Raw genomic sequence first — 20,767 nt, 5'->3', positions numbered from 1 at the left:
TAAGGAAAAAAAAACAAAGAAAAATAAACAAAACTAAATACAATAATTTATAATTAAATAATTATTAATAGAATAAAAATTTCACGTATTCAATCTTATTATATGCAGTTCCGAATCTGTTACACTGAATTCTATAATACATGTGATATATACAGTATATACTTCGGTCCTTAAGGATCCATCAATTAATCCATGGTGATACAAATTTATTATTCAATGACGACATCAGTCTGAAAGAGAGTTCCCGGGTTAATTTTAACGTTACAAGTTATACCCTGTCCTTCGGATTTAAGACAATGCTTTACTATTCAAGAAATGTCAAACAATCGGTAATCGGGACGAAAATTTTTTAACATCTCGGAAATCGTAAAATTACTTTCAATCGAATTTTCATCCTTGTTTACGAATAAAACGAAGAGTTGTAATGCTGGTGATGTCAATCCGTTAAAATGAGTGAACCATAAGTGATCTTTGTTGCTCGATTTTGCCATCACGTGCACATAAATACACTCGTGCAGGTGAATTTCGCACTCTCAATTCTTGAAAAGAATAAGGAGCTTTTCAAATGAATGTTGACAAAATGATCTTCATAAGGTGATAGTATTTGGCGTGAAATAAGACCGGATAATTCCAGACTCGGCTGAAATTGAGAATAAAATATGTTCAAGGTATTCGACAAGCGAATTTAAAAGCAGTTAGAAGCTGGCGCAGAATCAACATGACCACTGTTGAGGTTCTCGTAATTTCATTTTGGCTTAACCATCATTTTCACTATCCCATAGCTATCAAACAGTATTTCACGCGAAATCAACATGATAGCAAAAGTAGCTGAAATATAATTTTACGATCAACTAGATCCTAGAAACTAAGAATCGATACCTCGAAATTCATCTGTCATGCGTATTGTATATACATTTATGTGATAGCATCATGCCTGAAAAGAAAATAAGAAAAAAAAAAAAAACCACCGTTAAAATAATCCAATTTCTTTTTTAAGCTTAATTTGTTTCCATGCTGGTAGTCCTTGGAATACATCTTTCGTCATGCTGAACAATTTCTGTTAACAAAGACAAGATATTTTCATAATATACGATGAAAAATTTGAATTCGGTGTGTATATATGTTGATATGATAATCTCAAATCTTCCGGAAACAATACATTTAACAAGAATACACGGTTGATAAAAAGCGATTACAGAAGCTTGTTGACGTTCAAGCAGTTCCAGAAGCCTAACCATACAACGTAATGCCTCTGTGTTATCTTTTCCCCGTTATAAGATTAAAAAGTATTACTCTGGTAGGATTGTTATGCAGAAGAAAGAATATAAACAGAGTAATTCTAAATTCGAATTGAAAGTAGCATTTCAATTGTTTGAAACTTCATACCTCAAAATCTTCCGGTGATAAATATAATTCCAGACGGGTTGGATCCACTCCTTGAGGCAGTGGCCTTTGCAATAATTCAGCAGGTGGATACGTGCTTTGAGTTAATTTGTCCAGTTCATTGTGTATGCTCAGTATTTCTCCCGGCTTGTGATCATCCTATTAATAACCGATATTTGTTGGCTGTTTTTTTCTTCTAAATTATAAGACACAGCTAGTTATTCTAGAAATTTCATCGTACCCGCATATTCAATTCCGCTACGTCCTCGCGGGTTTCCCACATTGGAAACAGATTCCTGAACTCCAAGGGTTCCAGGCCAGCCCAGACCAGCGAAATGGGTAGTTGAGTAGAATCGGGGTGATTTGTTTGCCAATACTGGATAGCCGTTCTCATCGCAGCTCTTCTCTCAGATTGCCATCGTACAGCTCCACTTCCGGTTTGATCATCGGCTCCGCTGTCAGGCCACCAGCCTTGCCAAAGCCAAATTTCATTCCCATTGTCGAGCATAAATAACGCTGGAACAATAAATTTGTGATAACAAAATTAAAAAAACGATACTGTTGAAAAAGTGAGATTGTCCGAACTTTATTTTACATACACATACGCAACTTACCGGGTTGGTTTACTTGGTATAATTCAATTTGCAGAAAGGGATACGGAGTTGTGATATCGGCACGGTGGGCACAGAGCAATTCGGTTGGCCTAAACTCCCCCGAGATGCTTGACAACTTAAAAAGCCTCGGTGTGTGTTCCATTAAATCGTTATTTTCCAGAGACAAATAGTCCTTCATCTCAGTTTTATCAAGAGCTGTGGTACAAAGTTAAGAAAAAATTAGCCTCACCTATCTTTTTGTCGAATATCAACAGGAATGTTTCAAAAGTCACGTTTGGTTGAAAATATATCAGTACCGTTCAAAACTTCCTCAGGTTCTTTACCCTCGATAACTTCGATTATGTCGACGCTGCTGCATGGAGTCAGCCCTGCTTCTTCAGGGCAATTGACTTTAAGCTTGTCAGCAGCTTGCAATGCATTCTGAAAGTATATATATATACATATATGTATATAGTTTTTGAGCAATTGCATAGAATTTGTGAGCAAAAAAATTAGTTAATGGCAATTGCCAATTGATGCTTTTACTAGACGCCGTATCAATGAAAATACGTAAACTTGGTACATACCTCTCTGATGTGAGGTAGCGAGGCGCCTCCATGCCACACGTACAGTTTTCCAGTATCACGATCAATTAAAACGAAGGAACACCGACTTCTTAAGCTTTCCATAGAGCAGGGGACTTCAATCAGAGATACTTCAGACTCGAGAGTGCCTCGACAGATGTATAATCTGTGTCTTTCCTCCCTTTCTTTATCCATTCTGTTTCCAATGTGTACAATCATGCCTCCAGAAAATAGATTGAGGAAGGCAGACGGTTCGAAACCTTGAATGACCTGGATTTGAGGTCCTTTTTCATGATCCAGTTCGACGGTAAGCAGTGCTGCAGTTCCCTGTTCGTTCGGCGATGCTGTTTGTCCTTGCCAAATAAAGTAAGCACAACGATCTCTTCCTATTGCCGAATACTTGGAAGGCTGGCCACTGAGTTTGTTTCCTAAACATATTTAAATGTCAGTTGAGGGTATTTGCAAGCAGGCTGCTGACAATGTTGGTGAATTTTGGGAATTCATATCCTAACAACAAATTGTTCAATTCCATTGGGATACTTTTTTATTCAAAAGTATGTAGATCCAGATTCGTTAGCACATTTTGTTCATTAAAATTAAATACATTTTTACTAATGATATTGTAAACCATTTCAAAAATGAGTCAACAGATCAACTTTAATTTAGTTGTCACAATCCCAAGTGCTTTTGTTCCAGATTAAAATTACCATATTTTTTTGTCAATTTATTGATGAAAGACGTAAATTCCAAAGAAAAAACCAAAAATCGTGACTTCGTCGAGGTAAAAAAAAAAAAAATAAATAAATAAATAAACAAACAAATTTCGGTTCGTGTCAAAGAAGATTAGCTATCTAAGAACTTCACCTGCTGATAAAATTAATATTTTTTCCTCTTCTCTATTAGTTTTCTTTTTATACGACTGTTGCAGGGTTCATTTCTAATTCAGATATCAGCTCTCTACAATTCCTCATTATCGAAAATACTGTGCAACCTACTCACCAGTAGTAGTAATTCTGTACGACCAGCGAACAATGTAACTATCTCCAGAATGGAACTGTCCCACAGAATTATCGTTCAACAGAGTATGCGAATATTCGTCTATGTGCCATACAGTTGTGCTCAGCGTAGTAATGAGGTGGATTTTCCTGAGCTGGATTGACAAAAAAAAAAAAAACACCTCAATCTTTTCTACAGAATGATGAATGATAATTTTACACAAGGTTATCAATTTTCAAAAACGGTTTGACAGTTTTACAAAATGAAAATTACGTATTATAAGAGTTTTATTTTTTATTTTATTACCTCTTTGTCGAACCACTCTTTTCCACGACCAAGGTGACTTCCTTCCAGCATTAAGTCGACCGGCGTTGTATTCGGTTGGATTATAACACTGACGTTAAATGGCTGGACAGAGACGCCACTGTCAACTGACTCTTTACTGTCGTTATTTTTCGTCTGTATTACTTTTTTAAAGTCAGGCCAATCCAGAAATTTTTCTTTAAATAATACCGGCTCCATGTGCTGCGTCACTTTGAGTAAGAGGCACCAGTCGGGTCGCATAGATGCCTTATTTTCAACAGATCCCGGTGTTTGACGCGCTCCTATTACAGAGGCCGCTGTTAACGGGCATACTGTACACTCGGAATAGTCGTAACCTTTTTTCCACAGTTCACTGGCCATGTCAAAAGCAAGTTTACGATTTGGTAAAGTAGCCAACTTGCCGTTCCAAATGTACATCTCGCTACCAAAATCGAATATCAAAATCTGAAGGAAGAAAGCGAAAATCAATATCAGGAAGATCGTAATACGCCATGAGTAAGTGATCGTCAACCAGTACAAAAAAATCATTCACCTTGTTAGGTTCCAACATTTCGATCTTTGGTATTACGCCCCAAAAGTCTGTAAATGGAACCAATTCTTTATCGATTAGTTCATATACCATATTTGTCTTTATTACGACATTTTCATAAAGTTCGTCTTCGTCCGGATGACCAGCTTTCGTTACTGAAAAATCGCATAATAAAAGAATTTGATCTAAAATCATAATATTTCTGGTATATTTTGTAAAGAACAAAATTCCACAATTATTCTCAACTCACCATCGATTATCTCATCGTCAATCCCGAGGAGGTTCCAAAACTTGGACGTGTCATTTTTTGAACAAGTAGACTTCTCTTCGCTAACTGTGATCACTTGATTTGCCGTACAGCCGAACTCCTTGTTCTGCTGAATTGTCAACGCTATATCTGCGCTCCGAGTTCGCTCAATGACATTGCTATACTTTCCCACATAGTTGTACACCTGGAATAGAGTAAACAACGCGTGATACGTACTAAAATGTATGTGCGATACATCGAAATTACCTTATTATACGAAAAACAAGAAGAATAACAACCCTAGTCAAGTATTTGAGATTTATTCAACGTACCTCTGTTGGAGTGACTAATATGTAGTTGTCACCGCTGTTGATACTCGATGCAATAGGTTCAACGAGTCTGACCTGCACATGTCGTCTTCCTTTCACAAGAATCAACATCAATTTTTTATAAGCGCATAGCGTTGATCCAGAGCTTTGCGCATATTCAGCTGCATTTCTTAACGATATAGCATTGAAGTCTTCGGTTGAGGCAAGGCCAGCCAGCGCTTCAACCGCTAACGATGAAGATTTTGCCACTATGTGAATAACAGCTAATATGTAGTTTGCAAAACGATCATAAGTTGAATAAAAATCTATGGACAAAACGTACTCACACTTTTCAATGCTCAAATCTTTCATAATTCTCTCGGCAACACCTGTTTTTACTTCGGTGTACTCCATCCTGAGATCGGTGCGTGCTGCGAGTACTCGCAGCGGATTTTTAGACTTTAATCTTCGTCCCCTGGTCGGTACTGTTCTTCTCTGTACTAAACTGGATGGCGATAAATAAGATAAATAATTGAAAAATGTAGTCACCAAATTTTCATAATCTTTCGACCACTTAAGCTACTAATTGCAACCGTATTTTTAGTAGTTGATAAAAGATTTGGGAATACATTTTTCTACACTATCTTGTAGGAAAACTTTTACTGAAAATATTGAATTCCTGTTTTGTATGTAAAAGGTTTGTATATTTTATTTGCAAAACAAAAGTATGTTATTACTCGTGAATGCAGGATGACTCAAGCTCTACAACGTATACACTTTCAAACAGCAGTTATCTTATCAAGCAATTAACGTCATCTATGTTTGGGTACGTTATTTTACAGGTAGTCGTTAGATTTTCGATTAGGATTTAATTATTTTTTCACGTTGGTATACTTGAATAATGATACACGTATAGAAATACTTTTTCCACGTGAATAAATAGTAGGTAGCAAGTGCTAATGACCTGGCTGAGATTTGGCGAATAAGAATCAGTGAACAGGCGCGACAAGAAACGTGGAGCAAGTCAGAAATTTGCAAAACTGCACAAAATACAGGCAAATGAAGCAAATTGCTAAAGTTGTACAGAACTTGGAGCAAAGAATTACTGCAGTATTGACACTAGTCTTCCATAATTAGAGCTAATTAGTACATTGCGAGTCACTGTTTAGCCATTGTTAGACGTGAACTTGTTTTACCCGAAGAAACCAGGCTGCAACAACGTAGTTTCGCATTTCAAAAGAATTGGACCAGGCAATTAATTATATAATAATTTTCAGGTATATGTATATCTTTACTAAAAATGTTAAACACGTTAAAGTGAATTGGCTATAACGTCTGAATGGAAAGTTATGGAAAGAGAAAATACAGTTTAAATAATCTCTGGTAATGTTATATTTTTACGAATGATGGTGAGCACGAATTATAAATCCCTACCCTGTACTAGAAACGATTCTGATCAAATTTTAATATCACAAGCTGAGATACAAAAAATTTGAGAAAATCTTTTACAATTATAACATGTAGAATGCTTAAACTTTGGTGTTTTTGATCCGAGTCTAATATTTTCAGGCTTATTTTTCTCGCTAACTAGAATCCCACAAATTGTTTGAAAACCTTTCAATATATTTTACATTAAAGTACAGTTGTAAAGCGCAATGTAATTGTTTGTGGCCAATAGTTTTTCCCACTCCAGGGATAAGTATTTCAGACATTTTTCTTAGCTAATTTGTAGATAAATCTACAGTGAACAAAATGAACCCAAAAACATTGAACTCGCATCAAAAGACCAGAGTTTAAACATTTTGAACGTTATAATCATAAATCCTTTTTCTTGAATTATTGTTTTCAGCTACTCTTATTCAAATATGCTCAGAATCAACTTGGTAGGAATTCAAATGTTTCGTTCGTGGTTACGATCATTGGTACAAATAACGATGCTAAAGATTTTTTATACGACTTCGTCGTTTTCCCAAGTATGAATTTACATGGTACGATCTATTCATCCTTAAGGGCAACATCGAGAATGAATAATATTCAATACATAGCATTGAAATATGCAAAGATTTTATAGCGTGAGATTTTTCGAATGATGTAATATTTTTCAAGTACAAGGGACCAGCAAAAATTGACGAATGAAATAAATTGTGGGTGAAAACCTTGAAGGGAAAAGGATGATATATAGTATAAATTGATTTTTTAAAGTCTACGATTTCGTTGTATTACATTCCTTGCTGAGAAATCAGGTCAAATACCCAGGTTAATGAAACTGTCATTATCCCGTTAAAATAAAATAAACGAAATAGCTTTTCAAACACGGCATACAACATAACATGAATGCTAAGAAATATTACACATGCTACATCTATGAACAAAAAATGATGCGTTGATCCAGAGACAGTTAGTCGAACTCGTATCGCAAGCAAAAGATTTTCATCGTATAACACACATCTGGTGAAACACTCGAACACTAAGCATTCAACAGGAATACTAACAATAAGTTCTAGTTCTGATTACATTTATCGCCACCTGTTGGTGTGCCTCATATTCACCTACAATAACGAGACCCATCACCATTGCTAGACTGTTTACCTGCCAAAAATACGGAGAGAATAAAACGACAGCAAATAAGAGGCTACCGCATTAAATTCAACATCTTAGAGAAGAGCTATTAATTGACAATGTCGCTTTGACGTTTAAGGATAATTCGTCGTAAATATTGGTCGAGGAACAGTAAGAAAAAACGCCAGCGACATGATTTACTTACAGACAAAGAAGGTAGTGATAGCATATAATATTATGAAGCTAGTGTGAAGAAAACAATGATGGTTATTATATAGATTACATTAAAGACTTACAGTTCAGAATGCGACTTGATGATGTCAAAGTCACTTTCATTTAAGTCAATATATTCTTCGTCACGTCGTGCCGTAGACACGCCACCGAAAAACGTGGTAAAATTCAGGTCGGCGGTTTGCGGGACAGAAACAGTAAGATCAGAATGTTGCTGAGACGGTCCAATTTTTTCAACTGAAAAAAGAAAGATCTTAGGAACAATTGGCAAGATAAAAGGCGTTCGTTAATATGAAACAAAAAACACGTTGATGAACATATATGCACAATGCAAAGGTAACGGTGATGAAAACTCACCATCAAGTATTCTTCGAGTAGACAAAGTTCTCCTGAACATAGTAACAGGTTCGTTGGTAGTGACATTTTCGGTCGTTTTTCCTGCAGATTCTCAACAAAAAATTTGTTGTAATAAGTTATTTTTCATTTCCTAGGAGAAAGAATTTTACACTACTCTTGATAGATATTTTACAAATAGAAAGTGCAGCGACAGCTTCAACGGTAGAGTAATTACCTTTCTCTACTCTGAAACGTTCCGCTCTAGGTAATTTTTTTCCTCTGCTCGATTCGTTCTCAATTGCCTGAATAAGGGGTGAAGATACGGTGGAATGAAGACCCTCTGAGTGATCAACTTTCATCTTTCCATATATGGAATATTGAACGGCATCTGTAGCAGCAACTCTTCTCCTCCATTTTTCCGATGCAGTTTCTAATTTTTCCAGACGTTCAGCTAACTTTCCCTGCTTCACCACTGAATCTGATCTTTGTAGAAAGTTACCGTCCGTCGAATCCTGAGGAAAACGTGAGACACCGATTAACACTTTATCTATTTATTTATTTAGTTAGTTAGTATTTTCTATCATAAGAATTTCGGTCGTTTGGATACACACATTTTCATTACACGGTGTGGCAGGCGGGTAGAGCTTGGTATCGCAAGGAAATGTATACTTCCATTTTGTACTCCCGTTCTGCTCAAGGGCTGCTAATCGATTCGCTATGCTTATGCTGCGCATTTCCATGGAATTCACTTCCTGGACTAATCTTGTCATGGTGACGCTTGCGTCAGTTGATATAATTTTAGAATCTAGGTCCTCCGTTGTCTCCTTCCTCAAAGGGCGCTGTTCAACCCTGTTAAGAGTGTTGGACACAGCATTTTTCCTGCAAGAATAGATAGTCACAAACTCGCCTTGCAAAACGACATTACATTGAAACAAATACTCACTTTTTTCGTTCGGCCAATGACTTATCTCGTGACCGAGAATCGTCCCTCTTTCGTAATCCACCGCTGGATTTTTTATCCACTTTTGATTTAGTCTTCTGTTCTGAAATACGCGAAACGTCGTTTGTCACTGTCTGTGTTTTTTTCCTCAAATATTTATGAACTACTTGTTTATTCAATCGTTCGTTGTTCCTTCTAACGCTTGGTTCAATTTGCTTCACCGATCTCGTCGATTTGTTTCTAATTGTCACGATGCTCTCTTTCGATTTGTTAATATCTTCATTCAACGGCGCTCTGATAGGGGAACTTGAAGTATTATTGCCATCACTATCAAATTCTACAATTCCTGTAAGTGTTTCGACTGGCTTTCGGAGAGAATTACTCTTCTGCATAGGGCCAATCGCACTAACGGCATGTTCAGATGACACGATAATTTTACGATGATCTTTTAATACTGTTTGCGACACTGCGGAACCACTTTTTTCAATGGATTCGCTTTGCTGCAGCTCATCGTCATCAGTCACCGCACTAAAACTGGATGTTTCCTGAATCGGTTCTTCTGCAAAAGAAGAAATAACAATAATAAAATGTGATAAACGAGTGTTTTTATTAAACACATCAGTCACTACCGGTGGAGCGGTTATTCGATATGGTTCGTCCGATTATCAAATCAGATAATGGAATGAGAAAAGTGACTATAGAATGATGCATAGTTGATGAATGAGTCACGTTTGTTTTGACACAACTCACCTCGTCGTTCGAACATTGAATGACGATTGTTGTAATGAGCAAGGGATTTTGGTAAGGCGGCTTCCAATTCTTCCGAAGTTATGGGTTGAGTTCTGGCACGCGATGTAAGCCAATTCTTTCTTGCCGACCTACCGCTGTTGTAGAGCATATTTTTTTCATTGATTGCCTTTTCCGTAGCAATTTTTTCATTAAACAGCTTGACTCGTTCTACCAGAGTTAATTTCGAAGGGTCTGATTCTTCGCCGAAAACACTTCTAGATTCAATTCTAGCTGCGGAGACGTCGCGGTCATTATTCGTGCTTGTGATTTTCTGATCAGGAGATCTCTTGCTAGTTACAGGCTGCGCGTTGACTCTTTTTGGCGATCCCTGTTTATCGGCTATCTTGGAATGATCCAGAGTTCGCAGCGTTCTTTGAGAGATTGAACGAGTGGATTTTTTTTTCAATGGTGAACGAGGATTTTCCTCAACCGCCTTAAGACGTGAAGACGTTCGAAGCTCGCTATTGGCCCGTAGCATTGAGGTTTGCTCTTTGATGTCAGACTTCCTTGAATGAACCACTTCCTCATGTTTCAGACTTGACGATTTATCGACCATCCTGACGTTGGCAGCTAGCGTCGAAGACTGTGTCCTACCTAACGTCGAGCTTGCTGAAATATCGCCACAATTTTTTCTTCCCTTAGGCACTCTCGTCGATGACTTACTAATATTCTCTCTTTTCCCGGACATTGCGACTAGCGAAATAAAACTGTATCTCGTCTTATCTAAACATTTTCAAGGGATCAAGATCTATGCGCTATAGACTCGAGTCCTGGTTTCATTTAAATAAAGAAGTCGAGATCGTCGAATTTCTACTGCATGCTTTGACGACTTTTCTGGCCAACACACTGAAATACAAAATTCGCTAAGCTTAATTGTGCTGAGTCAACATCTTATTTTTTCACATACAAAATTATACGTATACAAAAAACTCAATTGTGAAGCCAATATCAAATCACGCCAATAACGAGAAATCGACAAGCAAAACTGAGCATTATTTTACGGTGCGTGCTTTTAACAACAAAAACCTAAAAGTCAAAACACTTAGGTATAGCAAAATATACTTGAAAATCGGAAAATTTAATCACCCTTAGAGAGTTAGCTGATTTTTTTTTTGTACACAATACTATAGTTATATAACATCTAAAGAACATACGGCAGTGTTTACAGAATGAGAAAAAGGGACGGGCATGCTACTTTGAGAGAGCGTTTGAAAAGGTTTGTAGAATAAAATCCCATGACACTGCAGAGATGTCGCAGAGTATTCTAGTGCTGAGCTATTCGTCTGGCTGTCAGTGAGATTAGGTAAGTGTAACACACCTTCAGAATGCAGCATAAAACACATCGTTATAATCGTTACCTGCGATCAACATTACGATGACCAAAAAAAATTTCAGCCTGGCTTCACTATTATTGAATTTTACATCGATTGCAGAAGCTTCAGCGTATCTATACAGCCCTCACATTCCAACTTACACAGCGTTAATATTATGCAAATATGACGATAGAATAAATTTCAATTAGCTCCAAGTGAGACGCTGAATACCACAGACTCTGATTCTCAGCGCGATTGTATGTGGTTTGAATCTTTGACCACAAAGTCGGCCACCTAGCATACGACAAAACTTTAACAAACACACGTTTAGTAACGCTAGATTCCCACTAACGTATGCAGAAAATTTTTTGAAAATGTGCTATATCAGTGAAAACCGTTGGTCACTCTGTATGCTGTACATATACATATATACGAATGAACGAGTCACACTCAACGTTATGTTTGCATACGATAAGCCTCTGTTTATGTTCTAAACTTGTTTCGGAAAGGTATTGTTGTTGTCTGGTCTCATTATTAGTACAGGAGCATGGGTACTTAAATATCTTAAGCAAAGGGTAAGGTCCAAGGTTTCCCCAAGTGTTGATATGATTCAAGGAAAACAATTAGATACGCGGTAAACGATTAATAGTGTTGTAAAATAGCCACCAAGCAGCGTAGAAAAAAGGAGACAACAGTAGGAACACAGATAGCAGCCAACGCCAAAAGGTTTACAGATATCTGTCAGTTTGAAAAAAAGAACAGGATCGAAATGGTAACATCGATGTCTAGAAAAGCAGATGCGGGTAATATACAGTAAATAGGACTTAGGAATTAATATTGTTCATTAACATTTACAATAGCGAAGAAATTATTCAGCCGACGGTACATTAAGTTGTTTTCTTATTCGATCACTAGAATAATCGATTTTTTCTTACGATTTTTATAATCATTAGTCGAATATCGAATGAAACTAACAGGTGCACAATCATTTATTCGCAAATTTGCAACCGCTTTGACAGTCATTAAAAACTAACGAATCGAGAAATTTGGAACACAAATTCGTACCTCATATAATTTTCACAGCAAATTTATGTAGCATTATTTTTTATTTATGAAATGAAAGATTACAGATTATATAAATGTCGTAATGATATAATATGGTGTGTCACTTGATATATTGTAGAATAAATAATGTAAAAAAAAAACATATAAACTGCGTTACAAATATGGATATTCGGGTAGCAATATCCAATCCAATACGGACAATTTCCCTCTGAAGACGTGGAACGTGTTTCTAACTGACATTTCAATGGATCGCTTGATCAGACAGTTATATCCTGGCAAAACTTCCTTTCTTCGCGTCATAATTTCATCCATTTTGGTAATTCGTTGTTTAATTCCACGAACAACGTGCTATCAACGACTATCCCTCACGCTTCCAGTTTTGTCTCACCTAACGACATTCAAGACCTGGAATAAATCCAACTTTCAATTCATTTTCCAATCTGACAGTATAGGCAGGAATAAAATTATTACAATGTTATTTTTAATGTGATTTTAATTATAGTGGAAACTACGACAGATTTCTTTTTAAAATGTGTTTAATGATTCGAGTGTCAACAATCCTTTCACAACGAGAAGTTTTGTTGATACAACGACTAAACTAATTGTAAAATATGAAGTAACAAATATTATTTTTGAAATGAAATTACACAACAGCAACTGACTATCCACGGTATTCAAATATACTATACGTAAGTATAGTTGGCATAAGTTACATACCTATCAGGTATTTTCAAAATGGTTGTAGGTACGTCATGTAAGGATTCTCTACACTGAGGCGAGACGAAGTTTTGAGGAAAGTCGGAGATTCGTTTGGATAGGAATTTGCAGCCGAATCTCTCCTGTCGTGTGTCATTGAAATAAACTGATTCAAGCGATCTTCGTTTGCTGAGTATCCTCAACAGCTCGCTCTCGCCATCCGATGTATAAACATGTTCGACGGACTGTGCTCTCTTTCTGAAGAACAGATCCTTGAAATGAACACAGTTCGCATCCCGTTTGCGAGCTGAAACCTCATCCTCATCACATTTGAATAAATTATATTGTTTTAAAATTGGTCGAGTGTTATCACAGTCCCACGAATCTCTGGACAAAGATCGTGTCAAACAGTTTCTCAGCATTGACAACTTTTTTGGGGAAAGTGCAGCTGTGACGGAATCGCAGCCCGAACGATCGAGTGATTGTTTTTGCAGAGATTTAAGTATCGTTTTCTTTGGTCTCTCATCTGATTCTTCGCATTCAAGACTCGACTTCTTCTTAAGTATCGGTCGCGGTTCAAGCGAAACAGATTCGCAAGAGAGCGAATCCTCTCGGCTGTGTTTTTTCTTCAGTATAGGTCTGACTTCAGATATCTCAACCACGTCCGATCCTCCGACAGTTGTTTTTGGCACAGAATTTGCAATGTTAAAATGGGGTCCGGCATGTATCTCACTGATATTGGCCCAAGATTTTCTCTTCAAAATTCCCTGCGGTTCGTTAGCGCCAGCAAAATTATTACACGCGCGATCGCCCTCTCTCAATACGTTGTGTTTCAATATAGAAGTAGGATGCGGATCTGGACTCTGTGCCCGCCTGACTATTTCGTCGAGAGACGATCTTCTCTGATGTTTCAATATCGGCTTGAAATCGGAGAAACTTGTTTTGGCTATCGATACATCGGGGGAGCAGCTCCGGCGTCTTATTATCTGGCTCTCATCTAAGCTGCTTCGTTTCTTCAATATTCCGTGCCTTTTGGATGAAAAATCCATGACTGACTGTGAGAAAGTGACAGGCACTGGGTGGGATGTATGAGATTGATTATGATCAGTCTGATTGTGGTCGGAAGTTTTGTGTTTCAAAATTGACGTTGTCGGTTGGGCTTGACGATACATGGAATTAGCTTCCGAGTAATAGTCGTTCTGTTTTTTCAAGATCGAACATTTGTTAAGCGACACTTGCGGCACATGGACGTAAACTGCTGTACGTTCGAGGTTCCCAAGCAGAGCGTGGGTAGACACCGAAGGTATGCAAGAAGATAATGTCTGCGGTAAGACGGAATGCAGTCTTAAGATTGAAGGCGGGCTGGCAGTGGAACTCCATCGCTCTGCGCGCTCCATAATCTCTCTTGTAAACAAAATCTCAGCTTCTATTCCTCATAAAACTTCTCTTTGTCGTTCAGGCACTCCACTACTGTAAACATCGAAATAATTTCTTTTTAACGCTCCCATAGGTGTTTTTACATATGACGCATGTTTTACATAATTCACATGCATTATGACCACCTTCAGTCTCCCCAAACAAATATCTGTTTTTCATAACGATGTAATCACGAATTTCTACGTCACAGTTCATCCACTTTTAGAGTCGGGGAATGTTCTAATCAGTAAATCATGCGTCGTTCAAGTTTCCTATTTTCTAATTTTTTCAAATATCGTATTCAACCGTAGACAAGTAGGGAAGGAAATTGAATTGTTTGACTGCCGTTTTTACTTCATTAGAAAGTAAAAAACATTCAGAAAAACAACTTTATTGCAAGTATTTTGACAAGACAACGAGAATGTACTCACCTTGTGCAGCCTTCAGGGCGATGCACCGTTTGTCATTTACTATTTTTCGTGTATTTTGAATAGTGAGAGAGATATTTGTGTGAGGAGATTGTTGTATGGTAAGAAATTCGGCGTATAATATGTTTTACACAAACCCTATAATCACGGTTGGATAAATTTCTTAAATGTGTCGCAAGGTGAGCATACAAAAAATGGATATACCAACAGATTTTAATAACAGTCAAGAATTCACTCGAACGTATATTTCTTACTTATCAAAGGATCTGTTTTAGTTTTTCAAGTCATCTTCAAACAAATGTGATGAGCTTAACTAATACTTTTACCAGAATGATATAGCAAAATCAAAGTAGACTAAAAAAATAGAACTTAGTTAAATAGAATAAATTTTCTGGTTGTTTATTACAGAAGTATGAATAGTCGTGTATCGCTGAGAATAGGTTGAATCATTCATAATATCCGTAAATTATGTTAATTGAGAAAAACAATAGAAATGCCGAAGACGATATAAGCAAAAAAATACAGAAAGAAGGTAACGAATACACTTGCACAATAAAGTATAAAAGTTGGAAAAAATGAAGAATGTGTCGTATTTTCATCATCATTTCTTTTTGCAATTAAAATTAGAATAAGTAGACTCAACATCTTATTCTACGAGACTTAGCGAAGATAACAGCTATTATCGGAGAGTTCTTAACACAAGGCGATATTTTCGTCTATCGCATGATGCAAACCTGATTTATTAGTTATCGTAAAATCTATATTGGCTTTGAACTCAGAGGTAAGAATATGTCATGTATTATCCTGGATTGACGGTCCTTATCAACTTGTTTTTTTGTTTAAAACAAATAGATATTTAATGAGCAAAAGCATATGTAAAATACTTTTCCGTAATATGCATACATGTGCATAAGACGACGATGTATCTTCTTGAAAAGAACCTATGCGACACGCATTAAGTGAAGCTGTTAATTAAAATGAGTGAATGACTGCTAAGCTTGTGATGAGTAAGCGATCGAGGGATTATATTAAAGCAGCAGTAAAGTAAGCCAGCTTGAGCGAGTTAATCTTGTGATATTTATTCCGTTCTAATTACTATTGCTTGGGCTACGAACAGACTGATTCTGTTACGCTAAATTCTCTGAGACAGATGACAATCCATACGATTGATTGGATAAACTAATTTTTCGCTATTGTGAATAGAAATCGTTCAGTACGTCGGCAGAAGATCATTGAATAGAGATGAAACCATCTTTGCGTGTTGTTATGATTATTTTCGTTTTTTACAATTTATTGTGAGATCAAAGGAATAAAGGGTAACACATTTCGTTTAAGAGACATATGTTGCAGAAACATTCACAGACGATACAACTCCTCGATTAAAAAGTAGTTCAAGACAAACAGAAAGCTTGATAAATACCTCATCTTACGTCACATAATAGCTGAGAAAAAGTTTTTTTATTGTAGTAACAAAAGGATCACGGAACGATATTGAAACCTTGAGGAACACTTAGACTTTGGTGTAAAATATTTCAAACTAATTTCAGTTCAAAAATTGATTGTTTTCCCAAATCAACCTTGACCAAATTCTCCAATTATAAAAATTAACCGATCAATGAAATTCCAAAACGAACGTTTCTAGACATCATACAGAATGGTCTGATATAACTATGGGTTTTACCTGCTTCTACAAAATTCCATTGATTATCTGATAACTATGAAAATCGCGTGACGTCGACTAGGTGACATTAATGTACGCCCAAAAATCCGAATTAAATCACTTCACAGCTCAACGGTCACAATAGAAAACGCATCAAAGTAAAATTCTGAGTATTTGTTACCAGCAACGTAACTGCTCACATATCAGCAGTATATTACTACAATCGTTTGTCAAGTCTACAAGACTCTAGCTTAAAACTAAATTATTTCTATCAGTTATTTCTGCTTTTGCAATTAACATAGACATTGTAATTGATCTTTGAAGTCAGAGTTTCTCTTCAGTGATATTACATCCAAATTAATCGCAACTCTCGGCTTACGAAAAATTCCAAAGTCTATCTAAACTCTAATTAAGATGTCATGCCGCACACTCGATTATGATTATCAATGAAAAAAGAATAGTAAAATAGTGTTGGAAGTGGTCAAATTGCTGCCAACGCATCATGGGATGTTTTTCATATTTACTTAAAATTGTTAAGAGTCCATGGTTTTTGTAATGGTATTTTTGTCCAGGTTATTGCCTGATCAAATCCGCCTAAAGTATCATGCCCGAGCTCAATCTGTATTTCTGTATCTGTGCCTAAAGTACGTATGATTGTAACTGAAGAACTTCTATGACTCAGATACCAGATAATAGATTGACAAAACATTGTATACATCAGATAATATTATTTCAGGAATCAATAAATACTCTCTCATTCTTAGCTCGGCCGTTATAGAAAAATATTATCAGTGTTTGTGGTCAAGGTTCAAAGTGAGTCCATTACTATAGTTACATATATGAATTGACACCAAACTTTGAAGAAATCATACTACGTTGGAAAAAATAAATAAATAAATAATTAAATAAAAGTAACAGAACAGGTAGGAAGGGGCCTAAAAACAGTAATATTGTTGACCAAACTGCTGAAACACTAATCGCTTAAGACAATTTTCCGTTCCTACACAGCGCGTTGATACATTATCGATTTGTTCAGCAATAGTAATAATTCACAACATCATTAAATTGAGGATAGGCTGCTATGATTATCCTGGTTTCTCGGTATCATATTTCTTACAATTTTGTCCACTTACCTAGCTTGAGTCGATGACGACTGTGTTCTAGCTTGGGTCAGGCAACACTCTGCAAAGAAATTGGCGTGAGAAAAAGTTTGAAACAAGAGACATGATTCAATGCTTTTGTACACTGCAATACTTTACTGGCAAAGATTATATATCGTTTTCATTCTTAATCTTAAGATCAATATAAAAAATTTGCTTGTATTTGGTTTTTTAGTTAGTTCAAATTGTCCACAATGCATTATAAGAAATAAAAATGGCACCCATTAGAAAATCCTTTGTCGATGTCATAATTTTTGGAATCATAGGTCTGCAGCGTGATCAAAACGCTCGGCCAAACTTTAAATTATATGGATACATCCACTCGATTATCTGTTTTTAAGGCGAAATCGATTTCAGCTGATCGCATTTTTTGTGAATTACTTAATTGATGAAAGAACTGGGCGATTTTTATTTTTGCCATGAATGTGGTGAAAGATCTCTATGAATGCTGGAAAATTTTAATGTTCCAGGTGTAGATTTTGATTGTTTTGTTTACATTAACTAACTTGATAGACTATTGTTGTGCTTTATTTTTGAAGCCATCAGTTGGGGAATAGAAAAGAATTTAGCCATAAAATTTAACAATTTGTCGCTGCAGTGTACGAAGAAATTGAGTCTGATTTTGTGTCACCGATCGTGATTAGCTAGGTTACGATCAGTGAATGTTGTTTAGTATGTTGGTAAAATATACGTGAAAAGTAAGGAATCTGTTTTGTACAGTAGAGAAGAATTGTAAATTAGAAGAAATAAATAAATTATAGAGACAGACGAAATACAACAGGACAGAGAAAGGTTACGAAGCAGGTAAATAGTGAATAAACAAGTATGGTGTACGAGATGTTGAAATATGCCTTAAATGGAGCAGCCAGCCATGTAAGGAATTTTGGCGTCCCAGATATCAAATTAAGAGATAAACCATAACCATACGCGTAAGTCGGTGGGTGTATATACAGAGCTTGGAAAGTAACAATGGAAGTTAAATGAATAATTACAAAGTATGATACGAACTAATGAGCGAAGTTTATGATCGAACCCGATTTCGTAGGATAAATTTATTAAAAATAAATCAAACAAATGTCACTTTCGGTATGATAAATACGGTACAACTCACCAATATTCGCCCAATCACCTCGCAACGTTATACACGTTCTGTTTAGTTATATTCGCGACACTGGCGAGGCGACACTCTCCAAAAACCAACCAATAACATGCCATGGACAAAGAAAAACTTTCAGACAAGCCAACTTGATTACTTTTTTTATTCTACTCTAAGGGTCGGTTTCCATGAGTCAAAATGTCGCCAGAAAGATGATCATGTGACCTACTGAACGCGGGGTTAGCAAATTTTCCGTAAGTCTATCATCTGCGTTTGGTTAACCGGCATTTGCATTTTGTTGGCTATAAAGCGTTACCATTGTGAATCGAAATAAGGAATCGTGAAATTTTTAGACAATTTAACATAACTATTTTTTTTTAAATAATTCTTCATGCTACTCTAAGGGTTAATTTCCATGAGCCGCAATATCGCTAGTGAGATGATGACGTGCTTCGTAACTCGGTTTGCAAATCCGCCGTGCGTGTTTCATCTGCGTTTGGTTGTCCAGGGTTTGTTTTTTGTTGGTTGTAAAGCGTCACCGGCAATCAACGTGAATCGAAATCAATTTCGTAATACAAAATAAACACGTGAGTCTTTCAATAGTTCAAAGCGATCAATAATGCTTATTTTATTCATTTAATTCGGACTATTTAATTGACTATTTTCTATATTTATTTTCCTAATTGTTCACATCTTAACCTAACCGATGCATTATAATATTTTTGTTCGAATTATAACCAATTGTATACGATTACAGATCCTCCTCATCAGACCTTTAATATAAAATTACCACAATGGCAGCAGCAATGCCCATAAACCCGAAACCCTTCCTTAACGGATTAACGGGTAAGCCAGTTATGGTAAAACTAAAGTGGGGCCATGAGTACAAAGGCTACTTGGTGTCAGTCGACGGTTACATGAATTTACAGCTCGCCAATACAGAAGAACACGTCGATGGCAATTGCACCGGAAGCCTAGGAGAGGTTCTGATAAGGTGTAACAATGTGATGTATATCCGAGGGGTAGAAGAAGAAGACGAAGAAGGAGAAATGAAGGATTAATTAAACTAAGGGATTAAGTTATAATATTGTGTTTTGTAAATGGATCAATTTCAAGATACAATTCCTCTGTATTGAAATACAAATTTTTTATTAATAATTAATATCATATGTAACTTTCTTCATCTGTCATCAACCTATCAATGTTGTAGAAAATTATGCCCACACCTTTGTTCCTTTTCACCTGTTTCAAATTTTATGCTGGTGATGTAAATTACTATACCATTTTTGGTACATTAGCAATTATTGGCTTGGGTCTGACCCGAAACACTAATTTTTTTTTAACAATAGCTCTGACGGTGTACTCTGTCCGAGTTCTAGAGTCGGACATACTCTTATCCACTACTTGATCGTTTTCATTGTAATGAATTTTTTCCAACACTGCAAATGGCTTATCTAGAGACACCTCTTTACCATACAATATATGATGACCCACTATCAATATTGGAGTTCCAGTCTTTGTGTAATGTAGGTCACCAATGAATTGATCGTTCAAAGACTGATTCGTACGTGACTCCAGGTCCCCTTGAAGCTCAATAATGGCCCATTCGTTCGTATCCTCGCCATCTCTGAAAGTAGAGTTAAAAAAGTGATGTGTTTTCAAAGAGAACACTGCTTCACTTCCACGTTTACTGATCGGTCATTATATTTTAAATTATTGAGAATTTCCAGAAATCACGTGCTCCTAAATAATTCGAATGTGTTAATAACGAATATGGTCACTGGGTATACAAGTTAGCGAATGGAAAGTACTTCCTTAATTGTTGCTAACTTTTTTATCCGTATGATCATTGCACGCCTTCGCTCCCGAATGTATCAAATTTCGAATAAAAATTTATTCGATTAACTAGGAGAAAAATTGTCAAAAGTAAAAAGTATGCGTGTGCATGCACATAAACCGAAAACTATTCTTTGACCATAGAGTATGTACGGAATATGAGAGCGTTGCGATAATTAAGAACAGATGTATTACTGGCAGTTTCAGTTTATTAATTAAGCAAAACTTGACGACGAAACGAACCATAGGAAGGTTCAATTTTTAGAAATAAATCATGA

At 36.3% G+C, this 20,767-nt stretch overlaps 3 protein-coding genes across 12 annotated transcripts; 1 reads left to right on the top strand and 2 right to left on the bottom strand.

Annotated features, from left to right (window-relative positions):
• Positions 1–73: 73 nt before the first annotated feature.
• Positions 74–18,765, bottom strand: LOC124309337 (supervillin-like). Of its 10 annotated transcripts, none has more exons than XM_046772907.1 (20): positions 18,669–18,765; positions 17,531–17,579; positions 9,781–10,665; positions 9,034–9,589; positions 8,702–8,969; positions 8,326–8,602; positions 8,112–8,201; positions 7,820–7,991; positions 5,312–5,469; positions 4,989–5,233; positions 4,660–4,861; positions 4,413–4,564; positions 3,863–4,324; positions 3,560–3,710; positions 2,564–2,988; positions 2,294–2,417; positions 1,998–2,192; positions 1,625–1,899; positions 1,387–1,542; positions 74–1,057 (listed from the first exon to the last, which is right to left on the bottom strand). In XM_046772907.1, the coding sequence occupies exons 3-20, from the start codon at positions 10,505–10,507 to the stop codon at positions 971–973; spliced, it is 4,722 nt and encodes a 1,573-aa protein (XP_046628863.1). In that variant the 5' UTR covers positions 10,508–10,665; positions 17,531–17,579; positions 18,669–18,765; the 3' UTR covers positions 74–970. The 10 variants fall into 10 exon arrangements, with proteins under 10 accessions (XP_046628863.1, XP_046628867.1, XP_046628869.1 ...); XM_046772911.1 differs by having other exon boundaries at positions 8,112–8,192; XM_046772913.1 differs by having other exon boundaries at positions 9,781–10,428.
• Positions 18,766–19,088: 323 nt separating this feature from the next.
• On the top strand, positions 19,089–19,815 carry LOC124309342 (small nuclear ribonucleoprotein F). The gene is made up of 2 exons (XM_046772923.1): positions 19,089–19,240; positions 19,411–19,815. Exon 2 carries the CDS (start codon positions 19,448–19,450, stop codon positions 19,712–19,714), a length of 267 nt encoding a protein of 88 aa, XP_046628879.1. The 5' UTR covers positions 19,089–19,240; positions 19,411–19,447; the 3' UTR covers positions 19,715–19,815.
• Positions 19,763–20,633, bottom strand: LOC124309341 (chromosome transmission fidelity protein 8 homolog). Its single transcript, XM_046772922.1, has 2 exons — positions 20,484–20,633; positions 19,763–20,280 (listed from the first exon to the last, which is right to left on the bottom strand). Exons 1-2 carry the CDS (start codon positions 20,501–20,503, stop codon positions 19,929–19,931), a joined length of 372 nt encoding a protein of 123 aa, XP_046628878.1. The 5' UTR covers positions 20,504–20,633; the 3' UTR covers positions 19,763–19,928.
• Between the last annotated feature and the right edge of the window lie 134 nt (positions 20,634–20,767).

The sequence above is a fragment of the Neodiprion virginianus genome, chromosome 7, assembly GCF_021901495.1.
Source record: "Neodiprion virginianus isolate iyNeoVirg1 chromosome 7, iyNeoVirg1.1, whole genome shotgun sequence".
NCBI classification, from domain to species: Eukaryota; Metazoa; Arthropoda; class Insecta; order Hymenoptera; family Diprionidae; genus Neodiprion; species Neodiprion virginianus.
The sequence above is the reverse complement of the archived record's forward strand: the minus strand, read 5'-3'. Positions and strand labels throughout refer to the sequence as shown.

Bases quoted from the DNA above. Each gene is read 5' to 3' on its own strand.
- LOC124309342 (XM_046772923.1), top strand. From the start codon at position 19,448: ATGGCAGCAGCAATGCCCATAAACCCGAAACCCTTCCTTAACGGATTA.
- LOC124309341 (XM_046772922.1), bottom strand. From the start codon at position 20,503: ATGATCATACGGATAAAAAA. The intron at 20,281-20,483 runs GTTAGCAACAAT...CTCTACTTTCAG, and splicing joins ATGATCATACGGATAAAAAA to AGATGGCGAGGATACGAACG.
- LOC124309337 (XM_046772907.1), bottom strand. From the start codon at position 10,507: ATGTCCGGGAAAAGAGAGAATATTAGTAAGTCATCGACGAGAGTGCCT. The intron at 8,970-9,033 runs GTGAGTATTTGT...CTATTCTTGCAG, and splicing joins TCATTGGCCGAACGAAAAAA to GAAAAATGCTGTGTCCAACA. The intron at 4,862-4,988 runs GTACGTTGAATA...ACTCTATTCCAG, and splicing joins TATTAGTCACTCCAACAGAG to GTGTACAACTATGTGGGAAA.